Source organism: Chelmon rostratus, chromosome 3, assembly GCF_017976325.1.
Source record: "Chelmon rostratus isolate fCheRos1 chromosome 3, fCheRos1.pri, whole genome shotgun sequence".
Classification (NCBI taxonomy): domain Eukaryota; kingdom Metazoa; phylum Chordata; class Actinopteri; order Chaetodontiformes; family Chaetodontidae; genus Chelmon; species Chelmon rostratus.
This window is the reverse complement of record NC_055660.1, coordinates 26,175,511-26,203,143: the sequence shown is the minus strand read 5'-3', so window position 1 is coordinate 26,203,143 and position 27,633 is coordinate 26,175,511. Positions and strand designations below refer to the sequence as shown.

The following is a 27,633-nucleotide window of genomic DNA, read 5'->3' as shown; positions in this document are numbered from 1 at the left end:
GCTGTTTTTCGTTTGTCATGTATGTTATGCGTGTTACGATCCATTGAAAAAGACAAAAAAAAAAAAAAAAAAAAAAAGGGCAGCTTGTCAAAATACATAATGAGTGTGAAGTGTGTGTGTGGGAGCACATTTTCTAATAGGGGAGTAATATTACAATCATTATCAGCAGTTACTGATAAGTATTTCATACTTTCAAGTGTACCACCTTTAACTTTATTGCAATTGTTTGGCAACATCTGTGGAATCTTAACATACCAAGTTATTTGGGGTTGTTCAAGTGCATTAAACTGCAAATAAAGCATTTCAGACAGAGGTGGAAGGCAGGATTACATAGTTACTAGTAACTTACCAAATTGTTTTTAGGCCTATACAGAAAACCTATCATGGGTTAATTATATCTGATGAATGCTGACTTTACCTACCTATCAGTATATCAATGCATAAGTAATCATAACCCAATAATACATCATAATTTAACACTGACGGGCCGTTCTGCTGCCAAACGAATATTTTTATTAACACACCAGAAGAAGCATTATTTCAACCTCGAGATCAATACAACAATTCAGAATGCAAAATGTGAACCTAAGAACAAACAGGGTTTCATTGACATATTTATTTTGCTTTATAAATAAGGCAGATACACATAACTGAATTTGGCCTTAAAATTACATGATAATTTTAAAAAGTCATTAATAATTCACAGATACAAATCATGGCATGTCTTCATATATCCTCAAAAATCTCATTTCATTCTGTTTATTCCAAAGAAGTAGACAAAAACACAACCATAACCATCCTCTTGTATCTCTCTTGTCATTCAAGCACAAATACTTAACGAAAAGCAACCAAATCATAAAGGGAGAGACAATCAAACAGAAAAAAAAAAATCCATTTTGTGCTACAGTGCTTTAGTATCCTAAGAGAGAAAACAGCCTAAGAATTCCTGTAAACAATGTTAAAACAGGTATTGTAGCGCATATGTAAATATTACCTCACAATGCTATGTCAATACAGGATGTGTACCTTTGAGCAGAGAGAGATCTGGCACTATATGCCTAATCAAAGGACTTTGGTAAAAATTTGAAATATGACACGATTAAAAAGGCATTTTCAGAAAGGGAACTTGTAGATAAGGTTATACATTCTTGGCAATAGATGCTCAACTATACAGTACGTACCTTAACTTCATCCAATCATGTACATACAGTATGGTGGCTAGAGTCTTTTTAAAGCACTGTCACATATCAAAGTTGGTCATTTAAGCTCTCTTCCAACATTATCATCCTCGTCATCAACATTAACACCATTAAGAATAAATGATGTACAGATAAACACACCACCAGGTATGCATAAACAGAACGACTGAATGACATGTGAAAAAAGATATGCAAGATGAGATAGTGTTTAACATAAGAAAAAACAAAGAGAAATCTTCTTACTTGTGCAATAATTTGCATACCACAGTCCAAATGTGGAACTGTGGTCATACAATAACAACAGGAACCAAATACTATCCATACATACATTCAATAGACGTGTTAGAGGCCTCGTACTTCTCATAAGACGTACACGTTTATGTAATATCTATACAAGATCATACTATAGCCTACGTAGCGTTTCTATCATTGCACTTATTGTGTTTGTGTATTTGTCATTAATATGGAATTTACATAGTGAATGACACTTTTCCTAGATAAAGTACATCTGCTCTTAAGCATTTTTTCCATATAGACATGGAGAAGGGCATCATTGGCATAAAAAACGAGGTCTTGGCAAATGAAGGGAGGTGCTCAGGGTATGGTCACAGCACAAATGAATACTGTTAACTGTTGACACCCGATCAAAACCCACTGAAGCCACTTAAAGGTTTAATGTTTCATATAGTAAATAAACCTTGCATCAAGTGTCTGAGCTTTTCCAGTTCACGTTTTTAACCTGCTTATTCTCCATCACACACTCATCATTCAATATGAAATAACTCTAATTTCTACATACTATCATCTTGTAAATCTCCACTTAGTGTATTTCTAGAATAAAGGGGCTACCATGCTCTCTCACTGTCTAGCCTTAGCAGAAACTTGTCACGTGTAGGCTGTAAGGTATCTGGTGAATGCTTTCACATCAATGGACATCACAGGGCATTATGTACTTATATACTGTATCCCCACATACTCCCCTTATTAACTTAACCCCAGTTCTATGTCAAACATGATTCTCTTCACATATCAGTCCCTATTCAATAGGTCCTCACTGTTCTATTAATCCTTCAAAGACAATCACTTTTTCTTCAGGCAAGATAAATACTACCAAACAGAGCAGCAAGCAACAGTTAGTCTTTAGTGTTTCCTTGTGCGACTCTGCCATGTTCCTTTAAAATTCATATGGTATGGTCTCCTCTATGGTAAGTGAGAAACCCACTCACTACGGGAATGTATTTGTGGTACAGTAGCATCTGACCTATCGACTTTGGCTCCAGTTCCCATTTTGAGACTTCATAAGCTCTAGGAAATACTGTAAACAATCTTCATGGCTGGCTGGTGCTGTCCCTCTCAGGCTGGGGAGGCTCTGGGTCCACTGCGAAGCCAACTAATGGCCCGCCAGCTGTGCGTGGGTCCATGGCAGAATGCATGATAGTTAGCCATACATCGTCCATGTTTGGCATTACAAAGATTTTCTAAAAGAGGAGATAATATTGGATGGACAGTGAGTGGTCTATCAATTTTTAGTATTTTTGACACATGTAATGTCTTGGAATTTGAACCACAAATATTAAGGACATAATAGTTAGTGTGCAACTGTTAATTTAACAAAGATCAGTCTTTGATCATGTGAATACTGTAAAGATGGCTTAGATGTTTGGAATTCTTAATATTTTTAGCATGAAATATTTGTGAATTAGGAGCTGAATATAATTCATCCTTTTAATGTATAAATGGCAAGCTCATACCAGCATTTGTGACAGCAAAATTATGGACCAAATGGTATTAATTTCAGTGGAATTACTACATGAGTCACATGGTGAGTTTGACTTCAGTGAACTTTTGAATCTGTCTTTTGTCTATAAGTTTATTCTGTTTATGTCTCATAAAGTATGTCAGTACATCTTAAAATCAAAGAAAAAACAGAAATTTCTGCTGTGATCGGTCACTACTTCTCTGAATTGCAAAAACTGAAAAATGGCATTGTGGCGTTTATCAATACCTGGAATTCCTGGTCCAGTTTTTTCTCTATCCAGTCTGTCACATGAGCCAGAGTGACTTCTCTTTCTCCCAGTTTGGGTCGTGCCTTCAGTTCCAGGTGAGGCGGCGTCCTAAAGCCATACCTGCAGAACAACAGGTCAAAACAATTAATGATATACTTACAAACACAAACAAGAGTTATACAGAGCACACTGTAGTAACACAGACTGTAGTTACTACCAGCAGAGGGCAGTGATGTGCTGAACAAAGTGCTACATTATATGTTTTTCCAAAATAGAAAAAAAAAAACATGAAGAATGAATTTCAGTTGTTCTGAGTACAGTTATCCTTATAGTGTCTGTTTCACATGAATCATCCAACATTTAGAAGTATAAGTATGTGTCTTGTAACAAAGACAGAACTGTTGACACAAGACAGGAAATTGGCTAATTAAGAATCATCTGAAAACCAATGCTGTGAACAGTGTGATTATATGATTATTTGCCGCTCTGACAGACACAAAACTTCACTTCACAGAGCATTCCATTAATCATGTAGTTAAGAAAAAAACACTTCCTTCACATACCATATCCTGTCAGTGGGTGGAGGGGGTATGTTGACAGCCAGCGTTCCTTGCAGTTCCTGCACCTCTACTGTGAGCAGAAGGGGTGTGTTAGACACCTCCTCCATCTTCTTTTTGATGAACTCCGTTTCTGTGGCCTTCTGGAAGTATTTGGACTTGGTGATCTTGTCCACGAAGCGCATGATTTTGCTGGGTTTGTGGCCTCCAGCCCAACTTTATTCAATAAAATGAGTGATAGGGTTAAAGTGACATACTAAATTTAGTGTAGCTGTAGTTCAAAGACATCTAATGATATCAATTACTCATACTATGTGACAAATAAATTGATTATGTTGTCAAGAGAGTTAGGTGATTTAGTAATGAATTCGTTGCCATGTCTGACCGTTATGTCTTCTGCCTAATTAAAATAATTCTCAGTGAGTACTGTATTATATGAAAACAGATTGAGCACAGATGATTTATATAAATGTATTCTCACCCCTCTGCTCCAGTGGAGTCATTTGAGAGCTCTGAAGAGTCTTCCTCATCTGATGAGCCTGCACTTGACGACTCTTCATCACTATCAGCCAGGCAGTAAGACCGGGGCCTGTATCTGGACACACATAGACACAAATGGATTAGGGTGAGCAGACACAAACATGCACTAACACACATGTTCACGGTTCTGCTGTGTTTCTTAGCATTGTTTTCAGAATGAATTCAATAAGTTATCCTGGAAAACACTGCTGCTCAGAATGTCTTCTGCAATGTCTTGAACTTTTAGATGTTATCTGATGTGAAACTGAAACTAAACTTTTATGACTTTTGTGAGGACTGACATAAATGAGCTCACTTCTCATTTCAACAGTCTAGCCCTAAGAGGTACATACTGTACATACACACTGTATTGAATAGATACACCAGTCCAAGGACCGGTAAAGACACAGACACTGACCAAATTAAGTGGATCGGGTATCAGCTATCAATACGTCCAATGCGAGCTTCACCTTTCAGTTACATTCATTTAGTCATAGCAGGCCAATGATTCAGTTCTAGGTCATCAGTAATGTAACACACACTGAGGTATTGGTATTGGGAGAGAAAAGGTTTGATCGCTGCACTTCCACTGTCAGCCCGACATATATATTAACATAACATATTCTGTTCTTCTTCATTGCTCAGAATGGAGAATCCAGAAACACTGATGAGGCCACTGAACACAATAAGACACGAGTACTGAATTAGATAAGGAGCTGGGTGTTAAGATGAAATGAGACAACCCCAAAAAGTTATAGATGCACAAAACTATAGAATGAGAGTGGAGCAGATGAGATCATTGTTGGAAGTCAAGCAGCACTCACCAAGAGCAGAAATACATCCGATTACCAGCCGAATGAAAGCAGAATCCAGAGGGCAGAGAGGGAACAGCAGAGACAAGAAAGATATAAAAAGACAGAAAAGATATAGACCACTGAGTAAGAGCTAGACAAAATGTGTCAGAGACCTGATGGACACACGTGTACTTTTTAGGCATCTAATCCAACCCAGAAACGTCTTGAGACCTTTCTAAAATGACTACAATGGAGTCTGACTGTCCTACCCATCTTTGCCAAATTCCCCGAAGCGGACACTCTCTCCCTCCTTGCCCAGGCGAATGAGGTTCATCTTGGTTTCCAGGGTCATCAGGAAGGAACCACTGTAGGAAATCTCCAGGTCAAACCACAGACCTGCAGGGACACACAGCGTTCATGAGGAAAGTTGATCTGAGAGAAAATGAAAGAAGTGAATCTGTAAAGGGGAAGATTTGGGGATATGAGCTAAATATGCAGTAACACAGGTCACAGTCATGATACAGGACTAGTTGACAAATCTCTACTATTTCATCTTAGATATCACCGTATTAGCCAATCCTTTATATGAGTGAAGTGAGCACTCCAGGCCACAGTCCTTCTCCCTGCCTGTTCAATCTCTCTTTCCCTAGCTCCTTTGTTTCCCCACCTTCACAGACCCCCCCCCAAGCATCACAGAAGTGGGGACCCCGACAGATTTTGTTTTCTTGATCCATCCACCCACTTAGACAAGAGAGACTCATTGAAAGACTTGGTGAAGGAAGTGGAGAGCGAGAGAGAAGGCGAGATCACAAGGACCTTTGTACAGAGGAGAAACAGTTGGGGGTGCACACACTCTTCCCCCCTTGCCCCCGTTTGATATCAGCAGGGGTGACTGGCTGCATAAACAGGGCTCTCCCTCTCTCCTTCTATTCCATTTGGTCTGCTCTACCAAACCTGCTCTAAAACTGCATTATACAAATACCTCAAAAGCCTGTATCGAAAGCCTGACTTGCATGCTTTTATTTTTTATTTTTTCTCGTTACAACACAGGATCACATGTTCTTGTGTACAAAGAGTCATAGCTAACCATTAATTGGGTGTGGTTTTTCTTTACAACACCAGGAGGCAGCAGAGAACAACGGATGACGCAGGAAAGCTGACAGGAGGATGACAGCCATTGACGGGTTCTAAACCAAAACACATCATGCTTGGCTGCAAATAAAACATATGTGCCTGTAAGTCATGCAAAAGTCCAGAGTACATATAAATACATGAAGGACATTTAGTGCACAGCTACTGGAGCTTTCCTGACAACAGCGTACACGGCCATGGTGCATGACTGGAAACTATAAAACGCAGTAGTTTAGACAGGATCAAGAAATGTAGTACAGCAAGCCAAAAATAGGAGGACAGACAGCACCGAGACTGGGTGCCGTCTCCTCACCACTCTGCTGAGGCCTGAACACCAGCTGCTAAATGACGTGATAATGCAATGAGTCTCTTGTGCCAGACGAAAACAATCAGAGAGCGTGAGCGAGTCAGAAAGAAACAAAGTGGGAGAAAACACCCCCCCCCCCCAAAAAAAAAAAAAGAAAAAAAAGAACTTAAAGCAAAACAACAGAAGTTTAGAAATTCAGAGAGGGTTTAAGTAAGCACAATGTCAAAATACACCATTCAGCTGTCAGACTCAGGGTGAATAGGCTGGGTCTGCTGAACCCAGTGGGCTTTGCTCTACCTGCCTTTCCTGGGGGGCGTGGAGAATAATAAGACTGTGTGTCTGCCTGTGTTGGGGTTTATGCAGGGCACTGAGGTTTCAGTGGGGAGAAGAGCTACTGGACGATGGCAGTGCTTCCTTAATTAGGGTGACTGCTTGTGTGCATCCAGAAATGGACATCACAGACAGAGCAGAGGCAGAAGTGTATGCAAAAACAAATGTGCAGGGACACAAACGCACAAGCATGCAGAGACAATTCCTTGTGGAGATATGCACACATACACAGCTGGAGAGGTTCATCGATCCATTGCACTCAGCATGCTTGTTCCAGGAAGGAGCAGGGTGAGACAAGGCAAAGACACGACTTGAGATGCCTAGAGGATACAGCCACTAACACAAGTAAACATTTTAAAGTAAAACTAAACTGACCGTTTTTATTCAAAGTTTTCTGACAACCACTTCATGGTAAGAAGCAAGGTAAAATTGTAACGCTCTGTAGAAAACAGAAACATACACAGGACTCAGTAAAGCTATGTAATGCCTGCATTTACTTTGGATAATGAGTCTTTTGTTTGAAACATGTACCTCTTTCCTGCTTCTTATCACTTCCAACAAATATATTGCTGTTTTACACTGACAATAGGTGGCCAGGATCAATTCACGTGTCATCTGTTACAATGACGTCAAAACAGTTAACATATTGCACTTTCCTGCAAAAAGTGCAAATGAAGATGACAAACTATCCACGACATCAACAAAATGGTGGGCTCTGCACACTGACGTTTTTTGGAGTGGCCGTTCAGGTGCGTTTGTCTAGAACTGCTCCAATGAATGCTGCTGCCGACTCAGTTGGAGATGCAATCAATTCTTGCTCTGATTATAGGGTAATGTGAGTGCTGCAGCGATAAAAACAAGTCAGTGACTCAGAGTACAGGAGGGAAGAAGAGAGATAATGAGACTACAGTGTGAGTAACAACACAAAGAGGAAGCTGAAATGAAAGGGAATGCAAGAGGAAGAGAAAACTAGAAACACAGCTGGACACTGTACACGTGAAACAGATGGAGAGACAGATCTGTCAAAGGTCTCTCTGATCAAAACTAGAACACAGGTAGCTGAGCAGAGCCAACACAGTTGTGCAATTGCAGCAGGCAAATCTACAGTCCTTCACAAAGCTAAGACTTCACATACTGTAGCTAAGCCTCCATTTATACGATCCACAGCCATAAAACCTGCTGAAGTGCTTAAGGCTTGGCTGCATTGTTCTCAGCTAAGGAGCTCAATAACCAATCAAATTCTGTTACATTTGTGTAAACAAAGCTTTCAGTTATAAAGTGTTTCCCAGCATCTACAGTACATGACACCTGAGTTGAATGAGGTTTCTTCATATTAATCGAGCAGAGCACACATGCCTCTTTGTAACACTTGAACTGTCCTGTAAACAACCGATCCTACTGAACTTTGAGCAGTAATACTGTTGGTCAGACAGTCCTGGCAGCAGCTGGAGAGGAGGGGAAAGGTTTGCTTTATTTACCCAGCTGAAAACCTACAAGTAACAAGCACGTCTCTCTAACCTCGAGGGCACCACTGCCTGACAAGCTGAGTGGGTGTAAGTGCATGTTACCGTCCAGCGTGATGCACAGTACACCTTAATGAACGAAGCAGTTATTGGCTATGGTTTTTACCATTGCTCACTTATTAAGCCTCATAAAGCACATGTTCTTGGATTGTACACAGAGTGAGGAAATTGTGACTTTTCAAAAAGCTTTGTCTTGTTTACTCCAAATACACTATAACTTCCACTCAAGTTGTACTTAGCCACTTCCTCTTGTGTTATTTTGTACACAACATGTGAGTGCAAGAGTATAACAAATTTAACTCTTCATTTGTGTTCACCCTTCAAGTTGCGTAGAGTGATGGAGACTGAGTGATCTCACGACATAAATATGGAGAACCAGTAAAAACTTAAATCAGTAAAAAATGACCACACCTCTGTGCTCTTTCCCCTCTTCCTGCACATTTTATTCTTTGTTATTTTGTTGTTGTCCCATCTGCTTTTCATGCCCTCATTCACACACACCAATGTCTTGTCCAAGGTTATTTCAACATGTGGACAGATTAGTGATTAGGGTTAAGGTTTTAGGGATTATTGTGCAAATTTACCAGCTCTACTAACCAATGTCCTGGGGGAAACCCAACACTGTAACTACTTAATATGCATAAACTACTCTATATCAAAAGTAAACTAGAAGTCAACTAGCTAACATTACCACCTGTTAACACTCAAATGTGCTCCGCGGATGAGCAAATACTGCACAATGATGGGAGACTTCCCAGAATATATTGCACAGAGCTTCGCAAACCACACAGTCACTTACTGGCCAGACGGGCCAGTATCTCTTTACAGATACCACTGAGTGTGTGTGTGTGCGTGTATGTGTGTTTGTGTTTTCATGTTTGAAACTGATTTCTCTCTTGCCTCGGTAGTCAATGGAGGGTTTGGTTGCCCCAAGGATTCTGGGAGTGGCTGAGCCCATGTCCAGTTCTGTCAGGGTTAGCTCATTCATGAAGTAAGGCAACTGAAAAAGACAGAAGCACACAACTGAGCCGAGTACATGAATAATTCCTGTTTTTTAAAGTATAACCAAATTGGAAAAAAGCTAACCGTAGTTCACAATCATATGTCTTGAAAATAAACAAAAATAATGGTCATGCACATACAGACTTTGGAAACACGGCCCCCACAACCACAGACCAAAACACATAAGATCGAACAAAATACATATGTCTGGGGGACAGGATCAGAAGGAAACAGTAGGATGAAGGGATAGAGGTCTGTATCTCTGTGCTTCTTAACCTAGTGTGCAGCTGGTGGGACTTTTAAAAAGCTGCAAAGAGACAAACTGACTTTTAGAGATCTCATCAGTCTTACCTTTTTTTCAGCAATAAGGTGAGCATATCTCCTTCTTTAGTTCATCTCAACTCTTTATTTAACTAACTTTGTCCTTTGTCCGCTTGTTTAAACTTCAACCACTTTTTGAGTGAAAGGTTGTTCGGGGCTGTGCTCCACTCACCCGAATCTTGCTCAGTTTCATCTGAATCTTCTTGGAGACCAGATCAGCCCAGTAGGGCTCACTGAGGAAGTCCCAGAAGACTCGACCAAGAGCTGCATTCACCCAAGCAACAGTATCCTCCTCCTGCTCCCCACTGGGCTGCACCTGAGCTGAAGTGGTGCCTTGAAGCTAAAGACACAGCAGGCAAGTTGACAAACATTAGGAGAAAAGAGTATCGCATATCATGTAACCCTGTGCAGTACAACTCAGTCTACCCCTCTAAATATCTTTATCAAGATAACCCACAATATCAGCTACTTGGTGCTGTTTGTAATTTTCCAGCCTGTAACACAGTAAGGCTAAAGTACAAATGAGATGACATGTTTGACATCTAAGAAAGGGAAAGGTGTTCTGGAAGATGAGTATGAGCTACCTTCTTATCAGCCCCAGGGCTGCTCTGAGGACTTTGGAGAGGTGGGCTGGCAGCTGTAGGGCTGACTGCTGCCTGTTTTGGCAGTATGGAGGCCATGTACACACTGTAGTCCAATAGCAGCTTGGTTTTGGCACTGCCTGCTGTTATTGAGGAGGTTGAGGAGTCCTTTGACCTGGGCTGAGATGCCAGTGCCTCATCCAGACTGCTGCGGCTGCTGCTGCGACTGTGAGAGCTCAGAGCTGTGGGCCAAGGTAAATATCAGGAAAAGGTGAGGAATAAGATGCTGCACAGTTTTTGCAGCTTCTAAACTACTAAGCTTCAGATTGCCATTTCTCTAGCTGTATAGTGTATGAATATATTCTTATTAAAAAAACTTTGATAATTTTAGCCTTGAAAAAGACAAATAAATGGCAAATGAGGAGAAATGTTCCCCAACATTGTCTTCTACAATTAAGGAAGGAGAGAAATGTCTTATGCTCACCACTCTTACTCCCTGCAACACCTGAAGTGTTCTTTACGTCTGTCTTGAGCTTGGAAGCTGACAGAAACCGCTGGAACCACTCCTCCTTCTCCCTGCCAGTCCTTCCAAACAGATAGAGTGTCAGGTCCCTACTGGACGAAGATGACCCCCGCTCCTGTGCCCCTGACGTCCCCTCTCCTCTGTCCCTTGTGTTGAGGCTCTCACTGGCCTCCCACCTGTCGCCCTCAGCCTTTGACATGAAGTCATCCTGTTTGCCAAGTTCAATGCAGATGGGGTATTTTTTGTTCCATACACGCTTCCTGGCCAGGCTCTGAGGCACTAAATGTACCTGGGGGAGGATTAGGGAAGACACAAAGTTGGCATTCAAAACATTTTCCATATTTCATGCCTTTTTAATGGCTGTTTCCATGATGCAGTATTTGTTATTATCCATGTTAAAATGTGACATTATTCTGATGAACTAGCCTCGGACTGGACTTACTGTACATAGACTTAAAAATATGTAAATTTACTTGTGTTATACTTTACAAGCTTTAACAGTTTCACAGGTAACTACATTTGACCTTTCACCAAGTTACAGATTCAACAATTCAACCTATTTTTTTTAAATTCCACTATCAACATACTTTGCTGTTGGTGAGGTCATAGATCTTCTGACTGATGTAGGTGACATCAGGTTTTGGTTCATTGTGTGTAGCACGGCGGGCGATGTTGTGGTTGGGTTTGGACAGACGAATGATGGAGCCCTCCAACCGGATGAACACAGAGTATGTCAGGGTGGCGTGGTATGTCTCTGGGTCATAGTTTGATATCTCATTCATCCAGCCCTGGAGGGAAGACATAACCATTTAACATGATATAGATCAACTTTCAAGGCTTGACTTCTGAAACAATCAAACTAGAGAACTGTTTCAACCTGAAATTAAAATGGGGACATTTTAACATATAGAGGAGTCTGTCTTTAAAAAATGCAATTTGTATATGCTGTGTGTGCTTTGTACAACTGAAAACATAGAAAAGATAAAAATCCAAAACTGTGGCTGGAAAATGAGGACCTGTGAATTATCTGCTCATGGTGTGTTGTCATGCACATGTCATGTTTCTACAGTGATAGAAACGGTTACTTGTCTCTGCAAACTTCACACTTTAAAGAATGTCTTGTAACCACTGTCTTTTCAAGTGGGGACATAAATAGCTTGCTGTCATTTTGCTTTCTGTGGTAGACTTAGAAGTTCCTCTGGCTAAAATAAGCCCAGGATCAACATCTAGTTTATTTGCTTCTCATCTTTATGTTATAATTCTGTGACAGACTGGTGACCTGCGAGGCTTAGCTCCAGCCCATAATGACCTTGCACAGGATAGGTGGGTAAAAAAATGAATGGATAAATTCAGTTTTTTGTGATTCTATCAAACACTGTGACAAAATGGAAGATATCATACATGAACTGATTTCCATGAAGCACTGCAGCCCTATTGCAGCACGGTGTGTGTGCAGGTGTGTCATAATGTAATCTCTCATGTAATGCTGTCAAAGAGGATTGTTTCAGTACTGAATAGGCTTATAGAAGTTCAAGGTAATCAACCAACGAACAAGATTCTTTAGGGCATTAAAGGCCTTTGCAATATGACAAAATGAATTCAAGGACGTTTAAAAGATTCACTGACCTTATAGATTTCTGGTTCCTTAATGTCCAACTTGGACAGATTCTGTAGCCTGCCACGGGGTCTGGAATGTCTAAAACTACTGCCAGAAGGCTTTGGTCCTGTCAGCCACACAACACCAATGGCTAAAAGGAACCCCAGCCCAATCCCCAGCAGCATTCCTCCTACGTAACTGGGCAGAGGTAATACGAAATATCCATAGACCAGTACTGTAAGGATGATAAGAGTATAGTGTGGAACACTAGGTGCCGGCTCAATACTTTCAGATTCATCTTCACTGCACGGTTCAGTACTACCACTTAGATGCACTTTAGTTTGACTCCCTGTTCCTGTATCATCCGTTCTATCACCCCCGTCACCTTCTGTGTCAGTACAAGTCTCAAAGTCCTCACTGGACAGGATGCAATAGTCCTCATCCTCTTGTTTAGAAAGAGCAGACATGGAGCATTTGTCCAATGACATGGAAAGTGAAGATGATTTGTTGGGGCTCTTAGTGTCGACAGTGAGAGGAACGGGTGATTCAGCTGGACCAGAGGCCCCGCTGTTGGGGCTCTCAGCCTCCCAGTCACCTCCTTCTTCCTCCTTGATGCAGTAATTGTTGTTGCTCTCCAGGTGGCCATTAATGGCAGTAATGGTAGAGAGCTCTGTGGCGCTGGCAGAGAGGGCCTTGGGCCGGTAAATGCTGCTGCTAACTAAACTACCACTCTTTTCATCCATGATCTTACTCAGCAGCTGGAGCGGTTCGGAGATGACCTCAGAGAGACGGCGCTTTGTGTCTTCAATTTTTGCCTCGACTTCAGAGACTTTGAAGAAGCTGCGGTTATCTGGTGAGGTTAATGGAGAGGAAGGGGCAGTTTTAGAATCACCAGCTGATGACATGGTAGTCGACGGCAACCGGGACTGTGTGAATTGCTTGAAGAGTTGCAGGTTAAGTCGGGGTTCTGGAAGGCGGTAGGGTGTGGAGGAGGAGGAGGAGGAGGAGGAGGAGGAGTCCTGGGATGTATCTGAAGATAAAGATTTGACAAGAGTCTTCATCAGGTGCCTATGCCTTACTGTAGGAGCAGCAACAGATGGGATCCCCTCACGAGACTCCATGTCAGAGGACAGAGACTTCACTAAGCTGAGGAAGGGTTTGTCACTGGAGGGAAAGCTCAAAGATTTAGTAGGAGAGGAATTGGAAGTTGAGCTTTTTTGCTCAGCAATACGTGATGACAGAGTTTGTGTGGGAGAAGTGTAAGTGTGATGTCTAGAAACGGGAGAAAGCCTGGATGATTCAGGAATGACAGCAACCTCAGCTGCAGAGTCCAATGGCACCCCATCAAACATCTCCTCACTTGCTTCTAAGGCTGTCACAATGTTAGAGTCATCCTGAGTGGCTGAGGTAGTGGAGGCAGTTGTCATGTATAGCTCTTCTTCCTCCTCCTCTTCCTCCTTCCCAAGAGCAGAGAAGTGGATGGTGATGGTCTCTTTTGATGGCGATCGCTGGACATGGAGCTTGGGGGACACAGCGAATGGCTGTTTTTTTGTGGAGTGAGCACTCTCTGCATGGCTAGGATGCTGGCTAGTCATTGCAGTACTCCCACTGAGTTGTAGTCTGCAAAGCAGGAAAAGACATGATACTAAATTAGGGCTGGAATGATTAGTTAACCAATCAATGAGTCAATAGAACTCAACTAGAAAAATAACTATTACTATAACTATTTGGAAAATGGAATAATCTTTTCAGTCATGTCTCAAACAATAGTGCCAAAGATTCTCTGGTTCCAACATCTCACATATGAGGATTTCCTGCCGTTTTTCTTCAAATATGATTGGAAGCTATCTCTGTGGTTTGAACTGTTGGTGTCACAAAAAGTCTGAAGATGCCTTGTGCTCTGCTAAATCACACTGATTTCTCTATTTTATATACATAGTGATTCATCAATCACTCAACATATTCAGTTACATATTCAGTATATATCCCAGTCTCCCTGCACAGAGGGGTGCATTAAGATGCCTGAAGTGCTCTGGATGATCAACTGATAGCGATTTCAGGTCTGGGACAAAGAAAAGCTGTATGCTGCTAATGCTGGCCCCACACTAGAGGATAATTTGGCAGATTTTGGGTCTGATTTGCTCTGAATCGTCCAGTGTGTGCATTCTACTACAATTAAAATATTAAAAATCTGTTGAATCTGTCAGTCTGTCTGTCTTAAGATAACAGCAGCACATTTATAAAATCAGTTCAGATATGACAATCCTTTAGTATGCACCATGCATAAGTTAGTTATGCATGGTGTTAACATTTGGGATTGCTGGGAAAAGATCAGTTCATCCTAAGTAAAGCACAAGGAGGTAAGTGCACCATTTGTAGTGTGGTATTGTCTGTGCAAATGTACGAATTTGTGTGATCATGGATCAGAGGTCAGACTTCCAGATCTCCAAATGTATGCATGGCAGCTATAGCAATGAATTAAGTCTGGTAGTAAGCTGCCCAGTGTAATGCGGAGCAATGCGCTTATGATGGAAAGGAATTTATTATTAAGCTGTACTTTTCCTTATCAAAAACACTCCCCCGTTCCCTTTCAAGCAAGTGGCATTTTTGCAAAAGCCAAAATACACAACACACAATTAATGATGGGTGTATTCAATGTTTAAATATTCATAGCTGTATTCAGGTAAGGTTTTCTGTACTGTTGGCAAAATTATGCCAGGACGTGCGGTATCTGGCAACTCAATGTGATCAAACTGTTGCCTCTATTCGCATCTATGTGGCAGCCTCTGGTAGAGAAAATAGAATTATGGTAATGTCTTGTTGACATTTGGCAATGGCATCTTTGTGCCTTGTCCACACAACAGAGGTGGCATGAGGTCATGCTGGCTCACTCATATACAGACTCAACTTGGCCACTCATTGTCACATGGGTCACGAGTGAGCTTGTTACCCAGCCTGGCAGTCTGCCAGCCACCTCTGTCCCTCGCTAGCCAGCCTTCAGTCAGAAGCAACACAATGAGGCCATTCTAGTAGATCGCCAATTGGACATGGATTTCATTTTAACATACAAGACTCAAAGGACATAACAGCATTTGCTATCAGCACATTAGGATTAGTGCTCAAGTGTGTGTGTATATGTGTTTATGTGTGTGGTCTGTCAACTGATTCTAACTCCCAATTTAACACCACGTAATTGGAACAAACAAACAGAGCAAAAGACTGGGCATATATACCAGCATGTTTATGCATTTGGCATCCAAGTGAGTATATGTACACACTGACAATGAAGTCCCACTTTGTCTTGTGTCCCCAGGGCCTTTCCATGAGCCAACAAACAGACTACACGGACAGTGAGAATGAAGTCTTGCCATTGATGCTGATGAAGCCAATTACAGAAGCAAGCCAGCCTCATTAACCTCATCTCATTAGAGACATGTTCACAGCTCACCTCTTCTGCATCAAGCTGTACACACTGGTAATGAGAAGAGACTCTCAGAGCTATTACACAAACTGACAATATTCATGTACATGAACTGAGTAGCTATACATGGCTTTGTGTGTTTAGCCATTGAATGTAATGTCCAAACGAACTGGATAAGGACTTGTTGATGTGGTGAGAAGATGGCAGTTGTAATTAAAAACTGTCATTTAATATAAATATTACTTCGACTCAGTGATGTATTATAACATGGAGTGGCCTAAAATAGATTAATCTAATGTCTGAAAGGGTAAGAGAAATCTTAGTTTAATCTTTCATGCATTTATTAATTAAATGTGTGGTATTTTAAAGCAGAAAACATTATAGGGTGCAAAATCAAGGTGCAATTTTTCAAAAGATCTATATATAAAAAGGCCTTTATCAATATTGGAAGCAAATAAAAGTTCTGTTTACTTTCAGTGTTACCAAAATACATTGTTTATCCTTGAGCTCTAACAAACATGCTGAATGCATTTCTTTCCTTATAAAACATTTGCAAAGGCAAGAGTATTTTAAATCCAGCTTTGTTTACATCCATGTTCCACTTTCAATTAGTGTGAGTTGTATGAATGTAGCATTCTAATTAGTGAAAGTGTTTATATACAACAATATCAGTAAACAACGGCGAAAACTAAAACTGCACAGGGTAGACTACAGAATGTGGGTTACAACCTTTACAATCAAGGCCAGGATCTGAACCAATTATCCTCCCTGGCCTCAAGATTGTGATGCTGCAACTGACTGACCTCTTGAGAACATGACCCCTGACCTCTGTTGTCAACAACAAAACACATCTCAGAATGTACAAACAAGCCTTTTGCAGGAATAGCTGTCAAAGTTAAGAGGCGATAACACCGTGATTACACAAACACTAGGCACTACACTAGGAAAGCCAGATAGCTTCTAACTCACAATCTGTACCTAAATGAATGAAACAGGATGAAGGCCTTTAAAAGGCAGGCATTTATGCTCTTCCATTTTGTTATTCAGAGTTGGAACTTTACTTTTCCTCCCTGTATCTGGCTCAAAATAAATACATAGAGTACGGAGACATTTTCAAATGGGCAAAGTTCCAACTACGTAAACCATCAACAATAATCATCATACATGATATACCAGGTCCCGTATTTTGTCTATTAATCATCATACATGATATACCAGGTCCCGTATTTTGTCTATCCCCTCACAGAGAAGGCCCTAGCATTATTCAATGTACCGTAATTCAATGAAATGGGAAGGCTGGATAAGCTACCTAACATGCTTTCATCTTAAGAGCAGTTTGAGGACATTAGTGTTCTTCTATTTATATTTTTATTTGTGATTCAATGCTGATTAATCCTTTACAGCTAAATGTGTCATAATTCAACAATGCAGGGAAATTCTCGATGGTGGACTTCTGACAGTGTCACAGCAGACAACGGTTAATGTAGCCACGGGACATGCTGCCTTATTAGTGAGTGAAGTGACCGTCAATTTTTCATGACTTAATGAACTCTTGCTCCTGCATCTCCACTGTTCTCTCCACCAGTGACCACTGAGTTCAATACAAGTTCAAAATCATCCACTAGAGATTTCATAATGTCACAATAGGAAATGTGAGAGGTTCCTTAGTGACGCAGATACAGCTTAATGTAGTCAGATGAAGAAAAGTGGGTCTACCACCATAAGAAAGAGGACTTTCCAGCATATATAAATGGAAATTTCAACCATCATTGACTGATGTTATGACACTCTAAGTGCATACAAGGGATGATTCTTTTTTCAGTATGAATCTAACTAGGGTACTATGTTTGAGAAACTTCAGGTTCCTGAAATAACCGCATTTTAGCATGCAGCATGACTCAGCACCTCACAATGTGACCACCTCCTTCATGAACTCATCAGAAGCTCTAAAAGCTAAGGATGTGACTGTCAGGAAGCAAAGAAACCCTCGCTCATATTATGCCATGTGTCACTCAGACAGTTCACTTTTTCCTTGTAACACATTAGCACAGAGAGTAACATGGTGAGAAGCATGGTTATATTGGCTCAGTGGGAAACATTGACTCCTGGATCCAGCATTATACAGGAGAATCTTTAGGATCAGAGGTTACATTAACCCATGAGTGAGCAAATGGAGGGAAACCTATAGAGAACCTGGCAAAGGCATAGGCTAGGACCAACCTCTGCTGTGCCATTATCCTGAGTGGAGACTCAATGGTGCCAACAGCTAACTGTGGAAGGTGCGTTCAGCCCCCTGGCAGCTATAGACCCTTAAGGGGTCAGTATGCTTCAAACAAATTGTCAAACAATGTCTGAAATCCCCTCCCCTGCCTGATACATTTTCACTGTTGGGAGGCTGCCTCCAACAAGCAGACCCACTTCACGCAGCAATTGGAGAGGTGTGAGAAAGTGAAAGCGTAGGCAGGATTTGAAACTCTCTCTCAAGCTCTCGTTTTAAATCTTCACACATCCTGCTTCCTGAGGACTTGCGACACAGTGGAATGCACCCTTTAAAAGTTAACACTTCATTTCATATATTAAAAGTTCCACATCTTGAGCCTAAATTGGCTCTTTAACAATCCAGTGGCAAAGAAACTTCTTTAGTGATGAGCTTCGTCATATGATGCTTTGCCCAAGACACAAAAAAATTGGCCATGTTTCCAAAACCCCAAAATTCTGTCTGACTAAATCCACACCGAATGACGAGCTACACAAGAGCCTTGGGCCAGTGAGAAAGCAAATATCAGTCAAAAGCTCTTTGCAGCTCAATTAGGAGTGATGCTGAATCATAGTAAACAGAGCTGTTAAGGTAACTGCTGCTATGTCGCTATGGGAAAACGCATGGCACCCGGGAAACACCACTAGCCTTCACAGTCTACAACAACAGACAATGATCACACATAATGTGTCCGCTTTCCAGAAACTAAAAAGGTGTGTCTGCACAGAGACTGAGCAGAGTGCCTTTTAATCTCTGACGATTCCTGGTTTTATTGGGTTTAATGTTTACATAAGCAAATAGAAGCAGGAATTTAGACGTCGCCCTCCCCACATTACTGCCCCAATCTCTTATATGCACGTGTGCCTAAAATATGAGTTGAGCTGGCTAACAGTGTTTTCGGTGTTTGCAGCTCAGTAACCATACTGTGAGGGTATGTTTGCAAGTCATCCTGCCTGTTGCTTTCTGCCAATACAACACCACATGCCAGCCTGCTCAGAGCGTCTCAAATGTCAAAGAGCACTGTTTCAGACGACAACAGAGGCATTAAGAGGATGCTTAGAGGACAGATATTAAACTACACAAGAAAAAGACCTTAAAAAACAAACATGCCTCACACATTTCCCCACTGGAGGACATAATTAAATCCCAGACCACCATACCTTATCAAGGTTGCCTAGGAAGGGATTAGAGGAAGTCACACTTTAAATCCTGCTGTTTGTTTGCAGTCGTAATGGCCTTCCCTGTGCTTACACTGGCAGTTTAGCTAATGACTTGCAAAGTGTCTCACAGCCCACTGCTCACATTAATGCTACTGCCAACATTGCAGCTACAGTAGCTAACAGTCAGTGGCTCTGTGGGCATCTATAAATACCTAGTATCTGCACAAAGATCATAGCCCCATTGTTCGGGTTTGTTATTCAAAATTAAAAGTTCAGGTGGGAGAAAGCTTAACATGGCCAAAGATATTTCTGTAGAATGGCTCTTTCTTCCTGTTTGAGCTCTCTCTCTCATTATGAGAACACTCAAGGTCCCTTTTGTGTTTTAACATGATGAAAATAAAAGACAGGGCAATAATCATCATCAAGTATGCAAGTCTGGTATGCAATGAGTCTTCATGTTCCTCATTCTTTCGCCCTCTCTTTGTTTCTGTCACTGTAGATGAGTCAGCAGAGCAGCATGGCAGCGCTCGATGTGGCTAACTGCATTAGCTGAGACAAAGGTGTGTGTGTGTGTGTGTGTGTGTGTGTGTGTGTGTGTGTGTGTGTGTGTGTGTGTGTGTATGGGCATGTTTGAGTGACTAAGAGGCTGTGGTAAATGGTAAATGCATTTCACAGTGTCCTTTCAGATTCCAGGTTCTGGAGACAATTAAACAATAGAAACCCAACAGAATCGAAACTGTTCTCCAGAATGCTGACAAACTGGTGAGACAGGTGGGACTGAGACGCTAGGCCGTGAGATCGTTGTGGATATCAGCTATCCCTCAGGCTTCCTCTGCCAAATAGAACACACTTTGCCACTGAAACAAGAAAACCAACATAGCGTATTGACAAAATATGATTATGTTATTGCTTTGGGAAGGCCAGTGTACCATGGTTAACCTACACAGCCACAGTTAAAACAAACTAGCAGTACTCTATTTTACTCTGGCCTAATTCATCATCACTGCTATAAAAACCTCAGGGCTCGTTTTGTGCTTTTGCTTCTTCCATGAAATCACTGGGACAAAAATAATAAACTGCTGTGAAAACCTAAATGCATGAGACATGACTTTTATTTTAATAGATTAGAAGATAACTTCCTTTTCTAAATACAGATAGAAGAAATTCTTCAATACAAACAAGTACTGAAAGTTTTTCCTTTTTTTTTGCTAGTATACAAATGTTCTAATAACAAGGCTGTTATGACAGATTTGCTCTCAAATGGCCATCAGGGTACTTGGATTGCTCAATGATTGCCTGCAATGGCTCAGCTGTTGTGGATCACAACAGTGAGAACACCCTGGCTTGTGGAAAGCATGTGACAGAGCGTCCACCGAGGTTAGGAAGCAAGAAAGAGTCCTGTATTTAAAAACAGAGAGGAAAAGACACTGTCACAGTGACCCTAGCTTTACACAACCACAACTACCCAGACCATACACTGTGACTTGCTTTTACTGACAAAGAACATAAAGAAGCTTTGGGTTTCCTACAATTAATACTCTGTGAGGTCCAGGTCATTGCAAACCATGTTAATTCACTTACCCAGTTGTTGTTCATGTTAAATAATGCAATGCTCACTTAACTGTCAACAAGCCCTCATTACTTTTGAATGAACTCCTTAGATGCAGTGGTGACAAAACTGTGACAGAGATCAAGCACAGAGATCTGCCTCTCTGCTCCAGTTACTGACACTGAGTCAGCCTTAAACACTGGCTCCCACAGACACACCTCTTTCAATTTTAAACCAAATTATAGCACTTAGGATAGTTTTCAAAGCATTTTTTTTATATTCTTTTAATCAGAAAGTTCTTCCATTGCTGTTTTAGCCTTGCTTCAGTTACTATGCAATAACCTTGTAGGAGCTAGTCACATGTACAGCCCTTAAAAACAAGTCAGTCATTAAGAAAAGTCGGTCATTATTGCTTGTAAGAGGTCACGCATGTAATCATGTTTTGCAGACTGGCTATCAAGACAAACCACAGCTCTTTTCATCAGGCCTTGGCCTGGTGCTTAGTGTAGTTACTGTTTACATTTCTCATAAAACTAATAGATAAATGATAGGGAAAAACAGTCAGCAGCTACACTGCATTTCATCAGCACTGAGCAGGAGTTTGACTAAAAATGAAAACAAACAAACAATAAAAAACTGTTTGTCAGCCTAACAGGCTTAAAGGTACCAGCAGATTCATCCAAAAACAAGTCAAAGTGAAACTAAGTCCTCAAGCTAGCACAAGATCATGGGAACGGTGCAGTAAGCAAAGCAAGACTGAATCCAGCCTTGGGGCAGCCAACTGCCCAGCTAGCCACATCTGGTCAAACCCAGGAGAGGCCTGGACCAACTTCCTGCTTTGTCTTCACAAAGACTGTACTGTTTCAACAAACAGCTCTCAGGACAAATGTAAGCATACTACACTCATTACTTTCCATGCTGAATGGAAAACAGACAATAAGACACTGGGATTGTCTCAAAGCAGAATGAACCCTTTCTCTGTACAATTGGGTGCGTGGATATTTCTGGTTTCTGAAGACATTCACCACACCTGTCTCATCAGTCTGGATTAATTCCATTTTCATGCCATTCAACACAGTTTCAATACAACATGCTTTGATGAGAACACTGATGAGAATAACAGACTGCTGAGATGCACATTTAATCATTACTTCACATATAAGCCTGATGTTTTTAAATGACTGAAAATCAGGATTCTCGTTCAGCAATAATTGTGCACTCCTGGCCAACAATAAATTAAAAAGAAACCAAGTAAGAGTGTGGAATGCAGTTAACGTGCATTTATTGTTATCAGGGTTGAACAAAGCGAAAAGAATTGGGGCAAACATTTCTCTGCAAATTGTAAGGACAAAAGACTACGTTGTTATCAAGTGTGAGAACAGCTCATGGGAGACTGAAATGGTCTGTGTTATATCTGTAGATCATGGTGAATGACTGCTTGAAATTCGAAAGGAGTGGCTTTAATCTTATAACGAGCAACTGCACTACTCCTCAGGGCTCAAATTAACACAGCAAATTAATTCATGGATGCTCAGACATCTTTTTTTTTCTGCATTTGCCGCCTGTGAACGTACTGTAGCTTTGTGAATAACGTCTCAGCTTCAAGTCAGAAACTCTGAAGTAATATTTATAGACAGGCTATATTTATACATCTTCCCACCTCCCACCTTGGCTCTGTCTCTTTCCTCTGGTAGTGACTATTATGACAGTAGTCAGATGAATGGTACTGTCAGCCCAGAAACAGGCCTGTAAATGTTGCTGGCTGACACATTCTGATGTCTCAGTAATGGTCATTATTTCAGTGGTTGGGTGGGTGGGGGAGCAGCGCCTGTCTGCAACAACAGTGATGTTGGCTGGCACCAGCATAAATGAGCAGGAAGCTCAGGAGAAGCAAACTACACAACAGAGGCTTCCATGTATATTTATCTTTGAATGGCAGATCTAACTTTCCCTTGTTTCAGACAAGGAAAACTCATCATGTCAACACAGATTGTTTGCAAGTATAAAAAAAAAAAACACAAACACATATCTGGGCTTTGTATATGTTGCACTGTCCTAAGCACTACCAGGATCTTACTGACAGACATCACATTTATCTGTAGAAATCTATTAAGAGTTCTACAGAAATAAACAAAGACACACCCCAGGTGGAATACTGGAAAGATCACATGTCCAGCAAAGCCTGAAGTTTGCTAAAAACTAAGTTGCCTCCACAAGCACACACATGTGACAATACGCTAGGCTTATTGCATTTGAATTGTTGTCTGGGTTGCTAACTGTGTCAAGCTGGGCTAGTGTTTATGAACACACTGACGTGTCTAGCCTTCCCATCACTTCAATAAAACAAGGAGGAATTGTCTAAATCGAACAAATGTGTTTAATGTAGACTAGGAAACTTGCCTATGGGAGTGTGACAAGATGGTTGAATAAGCAGTGATCGATTAACACCGAAGCAAGGCACTTACCACCCCATATTAATCAAATCAAAGGGCTGTGTTATATTCATTTTAATTCAAATAAGCCTTGAGCCAAGATCCTGAAAATTGTGATGTGTGAGAGAGGCGCTGGCCATATAAGGTCACCATATGACCAAAGCCAAACTGACTTGACTTGCCTAAAAGAGGAAAAATATTGATTGTGCAATATTTAAAGGCCATCTTTTTTTATTAAATAGACAGATGGTTCAGTGAAATTATTCATTATTGTAAGGTGTCATTAGACTGTATGGTAATGGGCCATTGTGAAGGGAAGAGATCAATTTCAGCAACAGTGTGAATAAATCAGAAATACAAGGTAGTCCAATTGTCGCAGGAACTCCATACCAGCTATACATAAAGGTAGCAAACATTTTTACTTGATAAAAAATATATATTACAATGTCTACATGCCAGTTGGACAACACTGTGACTGAGCCTTGACTGAATTAAGAACATTTCAGTTGCAAAAGTTCCAAAATAGGTCATACCCGGTGAGAACTTGGAAGGCCACAAAGCGAGTCAAAGCTATGAACAGGTGTACAGTCAACAGGGTGTAGGCCAGTTCCTACACAGAGTATGATAAGCAGCACATGTTCCTCGTCTCACTGTGAGAGATTTATATGACACACACATTTGAGGAAAATATCACTGTGAAAGGTCACCGCACCTGCTGCTCTCTAACCCCCCTTCTGCCTCTCAAAAGGCGTTAAAATCCTGTTTTTGTTTTCGCTTTCTCTCACTAACTGACACCTTCCTCGCTCACACACCCTTTCTAACATGACAGCTAAGCCCACAAGGTTTACTGTGCCGTGTCCTGTATGTGACAGGTGTCGGGTAAAGAGACATACTGATTAGTGTGTGGTGCTCATGTGTCTTCAAAAAATGCAAGCCTAAAGCAGCTACTGGTAAGTATGAAAAAGGGAAAAAACTAAAAAACTGGAGGGATGTCTCCATCCTGAAGCAACTGTTCTTTCCAGATAAAAAAATTCCCTCAGACTGTTATTTGTTATTGGTCATAAAGTAACTCAGCAAAGTGCACTGGCTTTCTATGTGTTTGCAGGCACATGCAACATGAGGCTTTGTGTACACAGACTATTTTTATTAGTCAGCTAGTACTTCTTGGGTTTGGTCTTGTAATGGGATTTGTTGATAATGAAAAAATTAACAACCCTAGTCTTATCTGCTAACTTAGCCTGGACTCAAAATGACCCGATGGACCCTTGTGTTTTTTTTACCATGTAGGTCTTTTTTAACCAGCCATTAACTGTTTTTCTTTCACATTTTTCCTCTTTCCATTCAGACATCCTCATTTAATAGAAGGAATATTATCTTTGAGGATTTAATATGACTTTTGGTCATATTAACACCACAGTGTTTCTGAGAACCACAAAAACACATTCCAGATTAGTAGTTTGGATGTATGTAGGGCAAGGCCATCTGGTTGAAATCTACATCATGGTAAAATATGGCAAATATGTTTATTAGAAAGTTTAAAATAATCAAACTGATGTTCAATTCATGGAAGTGTCCACTTTCATATATTAGATAAGACAAACTTTGCATATGTACAAAACTAAAACGTTTATGTTTGGTTCCTTTATTAGGACAGAAATTTGTAGAAGGATAACACAAAATATTACAGAGTATGTGGTGAGTGTAAACACCAGCTTACAAATTAGACGACAATGTTGCTGGACTTCTATGTCCGCCTTAATATCTACAATTCATCGCAGACCTAAATGCCTCTCTCCAAGAAACAAACAAGACAGCAAATGCTGCAGTGTCTCGTAAAATCTCTTCTCCTTCGCAGCATCTCAGCCATAACTATCCTGAATAAGGCTTTTAAGAGCTACTCAGAAAAGCGTAATGAATGTACTGTGTTGAAGAATATTTTCAGAATGGACAGTAGTCTATTTACATTACACAAGCTCTAGCACATTGTGTTTCTTGAAAATCTGAAAGTCAAATCACCGTTTACTCTGTGTTACTGACCAAACAGCGCAGCAACGGGTTTCTGAACTAAGCCGGACATTTAAATCTACCATGAGCCTAAACAAATACATTTGGGAAGACAATATTACAAGCCCAATTTAGTCAAACCCGAGATAAGACACTGCGTAAAACATACATGACATAAATTGTACAAAGACAATATTGTAGGAGTGCAACAGTCAGGGCCAGAATAGTGTAGCAATATACCTGAGACCAGCAAATGATCATATGATAAATTATTATGACAGTGAGGGGGAGGACAAAGGGAATTTTAGAAACCCAATAGGATCAAAAAAGCACGGTCGAGTGTGTAGGATTGGGCCATAGCCGGGAGGTATGGGGGTGCAGATCCCATCAGCATATTTTGTGATCAATAAATCATCATTACATGCCTTTGGCCCCAAGATATCAAAGCCTGTTTACAAGTCCAAAACAATACGTCCAATATACTCATTCTGGAAGGCGGTTGGAGTAACGTCCCCGTTAATAGTAATGTGACATGTTGAAATTCCTCTAGGAGACCCTGAACTTTACATGCCAAACATGTAAACTGAGAAAGGAAAAACTAGAGACCACTGTTGGCAGAAAAGTGGTTAAATGGGAGAGGTTATTATGTGTAAAAACCCTGCATAGCAAGCTACTTAACATTTTAAACATACCTTCAGGTCAGTGTGTGCTAAGAAACCTGTAGAACGCCTTGCTGCTATTGACTTTAACCATTCGTACTTCAGGGTTTTCCTCGTGGGTCTGAAGTGGAAGACTTGGCCTTCATTTGTTTGTTTGAAGTGTTTGAATCCAAAACAAGTGTCTCCTCTCACTTGAGGCCCTGAAGTCCATGGTATTTCTAAAAGCTGTTGGATAGAGGCCAGGCTCGTTCAGAGCTAATCAGCCTAACACGTTTTCAAATGTGAACTGCACCAGCATCACTGCAGGTGACTGACAAAGACGGCAGTCCTGCTCTTTGCAGGTATGAGTCCCATATGATAAGACAAACACATATTTTGTAATCACCGACATGACTGTCTGTGTTCCCTCAGGTTAGGATTATCACGTAATACTTCCCTTAAGTTTCGTTTGACCCCTGAAAGCATTTGTGTATGCTGATTTTTGTGTATCCTGAATGTCTTCAGCTGTATTTATTCTTCCTCTCTCCCCTCTCTGTCTGTCTATCTAGACTTTGCCCTTACTAAGGTCATTTGTAGCCCAGGAAACGGATCAATAATGAGTTCAAATTTACTGGCAAAGTGCTTACCTTGTATCCTCAGTGCCATTCAATCCAGCCTGGGACTTGCATCTATCTGCCTACTGGGGAGTCAAATTTCACATGTTCGTGGTGCTCAGGGGGCTTCTGAGAAACACATTAGCAGCAAGGCAGAATCATTAGAGATGTAAAAACACAGACTGACAAGACAATATATATTTGCTTCTTTGAGAGTATGTAGCAACAGTGCATCCTTGATGTGTAATGTATGTGGACTGTGACCTAACCATATGACAAATACTAACAAGCATTCACCGAATCCTTAAGCATATGGATGATGCTGGAAGGGGTTATGTTGGCTAATGAGCATGCTAACGGGGTCTACATAGAGACTTGTCAAGCATTATTAGCAAAAACCTATGAACAACTACGGAAACCAGCCTGTCTTGTGATGCAGGTACGATAACAAGCTAACTAACAACAACGCTAACTGACAGATTTAATCTGCATTTATTAGTTTAAATACGACTTCATAATATAATATGTACAAGGAGCGACAGAAAAGGAAAAACTAGCTCACTAATTTGTTTTAAAGTCCCTGCTGGCCGAGGTCATCTCGCCAAACTCGCACAATGTTTCAAAAAGAGGCAAGTTAAAGATAGCTTACCGCGACCAGGGGACTTCATTTTTGTCTGGACACACCGAACAAAGATAAACTGCGAAAGCCTCACCGCGGAGACGGACGGAGCGTTTGTGTTATCAGCTCCACGTACAAAGTTGAATCGACGCCTCGTTTTCTCGCTCAGCCTGTTGACAACTGACTGGACACAGTTCCTTAAAGAAAAAAACGGTGCAGTCTATACAGGCCAGAGTAATCGACGCCGGGTTAACCGGCCTGCTGCCTGGTCGAGGCTTGGTGATCGATTTTTCGATCGTGCTTCTTTTAAGGCCTGGAGAGCAGATGGGGCAGATGTGAGAAGGTAAACAGTGTTATTCCAGTGTTGCCAGCGCTGTCTTGCTCATCAGAGTAGGAAACAGGGTAATATTACCAAACCCACATGACCTCATAATTAACCGGAGTGACGAGCCCTTGTTTAATCAAAAGCTTGCCTTACAAAACAACCATCCAACAAAATTCATATGTTTTTCTTGTCTTTTAAGTTATCTTGTTACGTTTCTATCCTAT

General features: G+C 41.0%; 1 protein-coding gene across 2 annotated transcripts; it reads right to left on the bottom strand.

The window, feature by feature from the left end:
• Positions 1–346: 346 nt before the first annotated feature.
• On the bottom strand, positions 347–27,633 carry LOC121603799 (testis-expressed protein 2-like). Of its 2 annotated transcripts, none has more exons than XM_041933026.1 (13): positions 27,115–27,633; positions 26,499–26,594; positions 12,420–14,010; positions 11,381–11,581; positions 10,755–11,082; positions 10,274–10,512; positions 9,862–10,029; positions 9,267–9,366; positions 5,345–5,471; positions 4,244–4,351; positions 3,769–3,978; positions 3,205–3,325; positions 347–2,677 (listed from the first exon to the last, which is right to left on the bottom strand). In XM_041933026.1, exons 3-13 carry the CDS (start codon positions 13,983–13,985, stop codon positions 2,528–2,530), a joined length of 3,318 nt encoding a protein of 1,105 aa, XP_041788960.1. In that variant the 5' UTR covers positions 13,986–14,010; positions 26,499–26,594; positions 27,115–27,633; the 3' UTR covers positions 347–2,527. The 2 variants fall into 2 exon arrangements, with proteins under 2 accessions (XP_041788960.1, XP_041788959.1); XM_041933025.1 differs by having other exon boundaries at positions 348–2,677; positions 4,244–4,357; positions 27,115–27,626.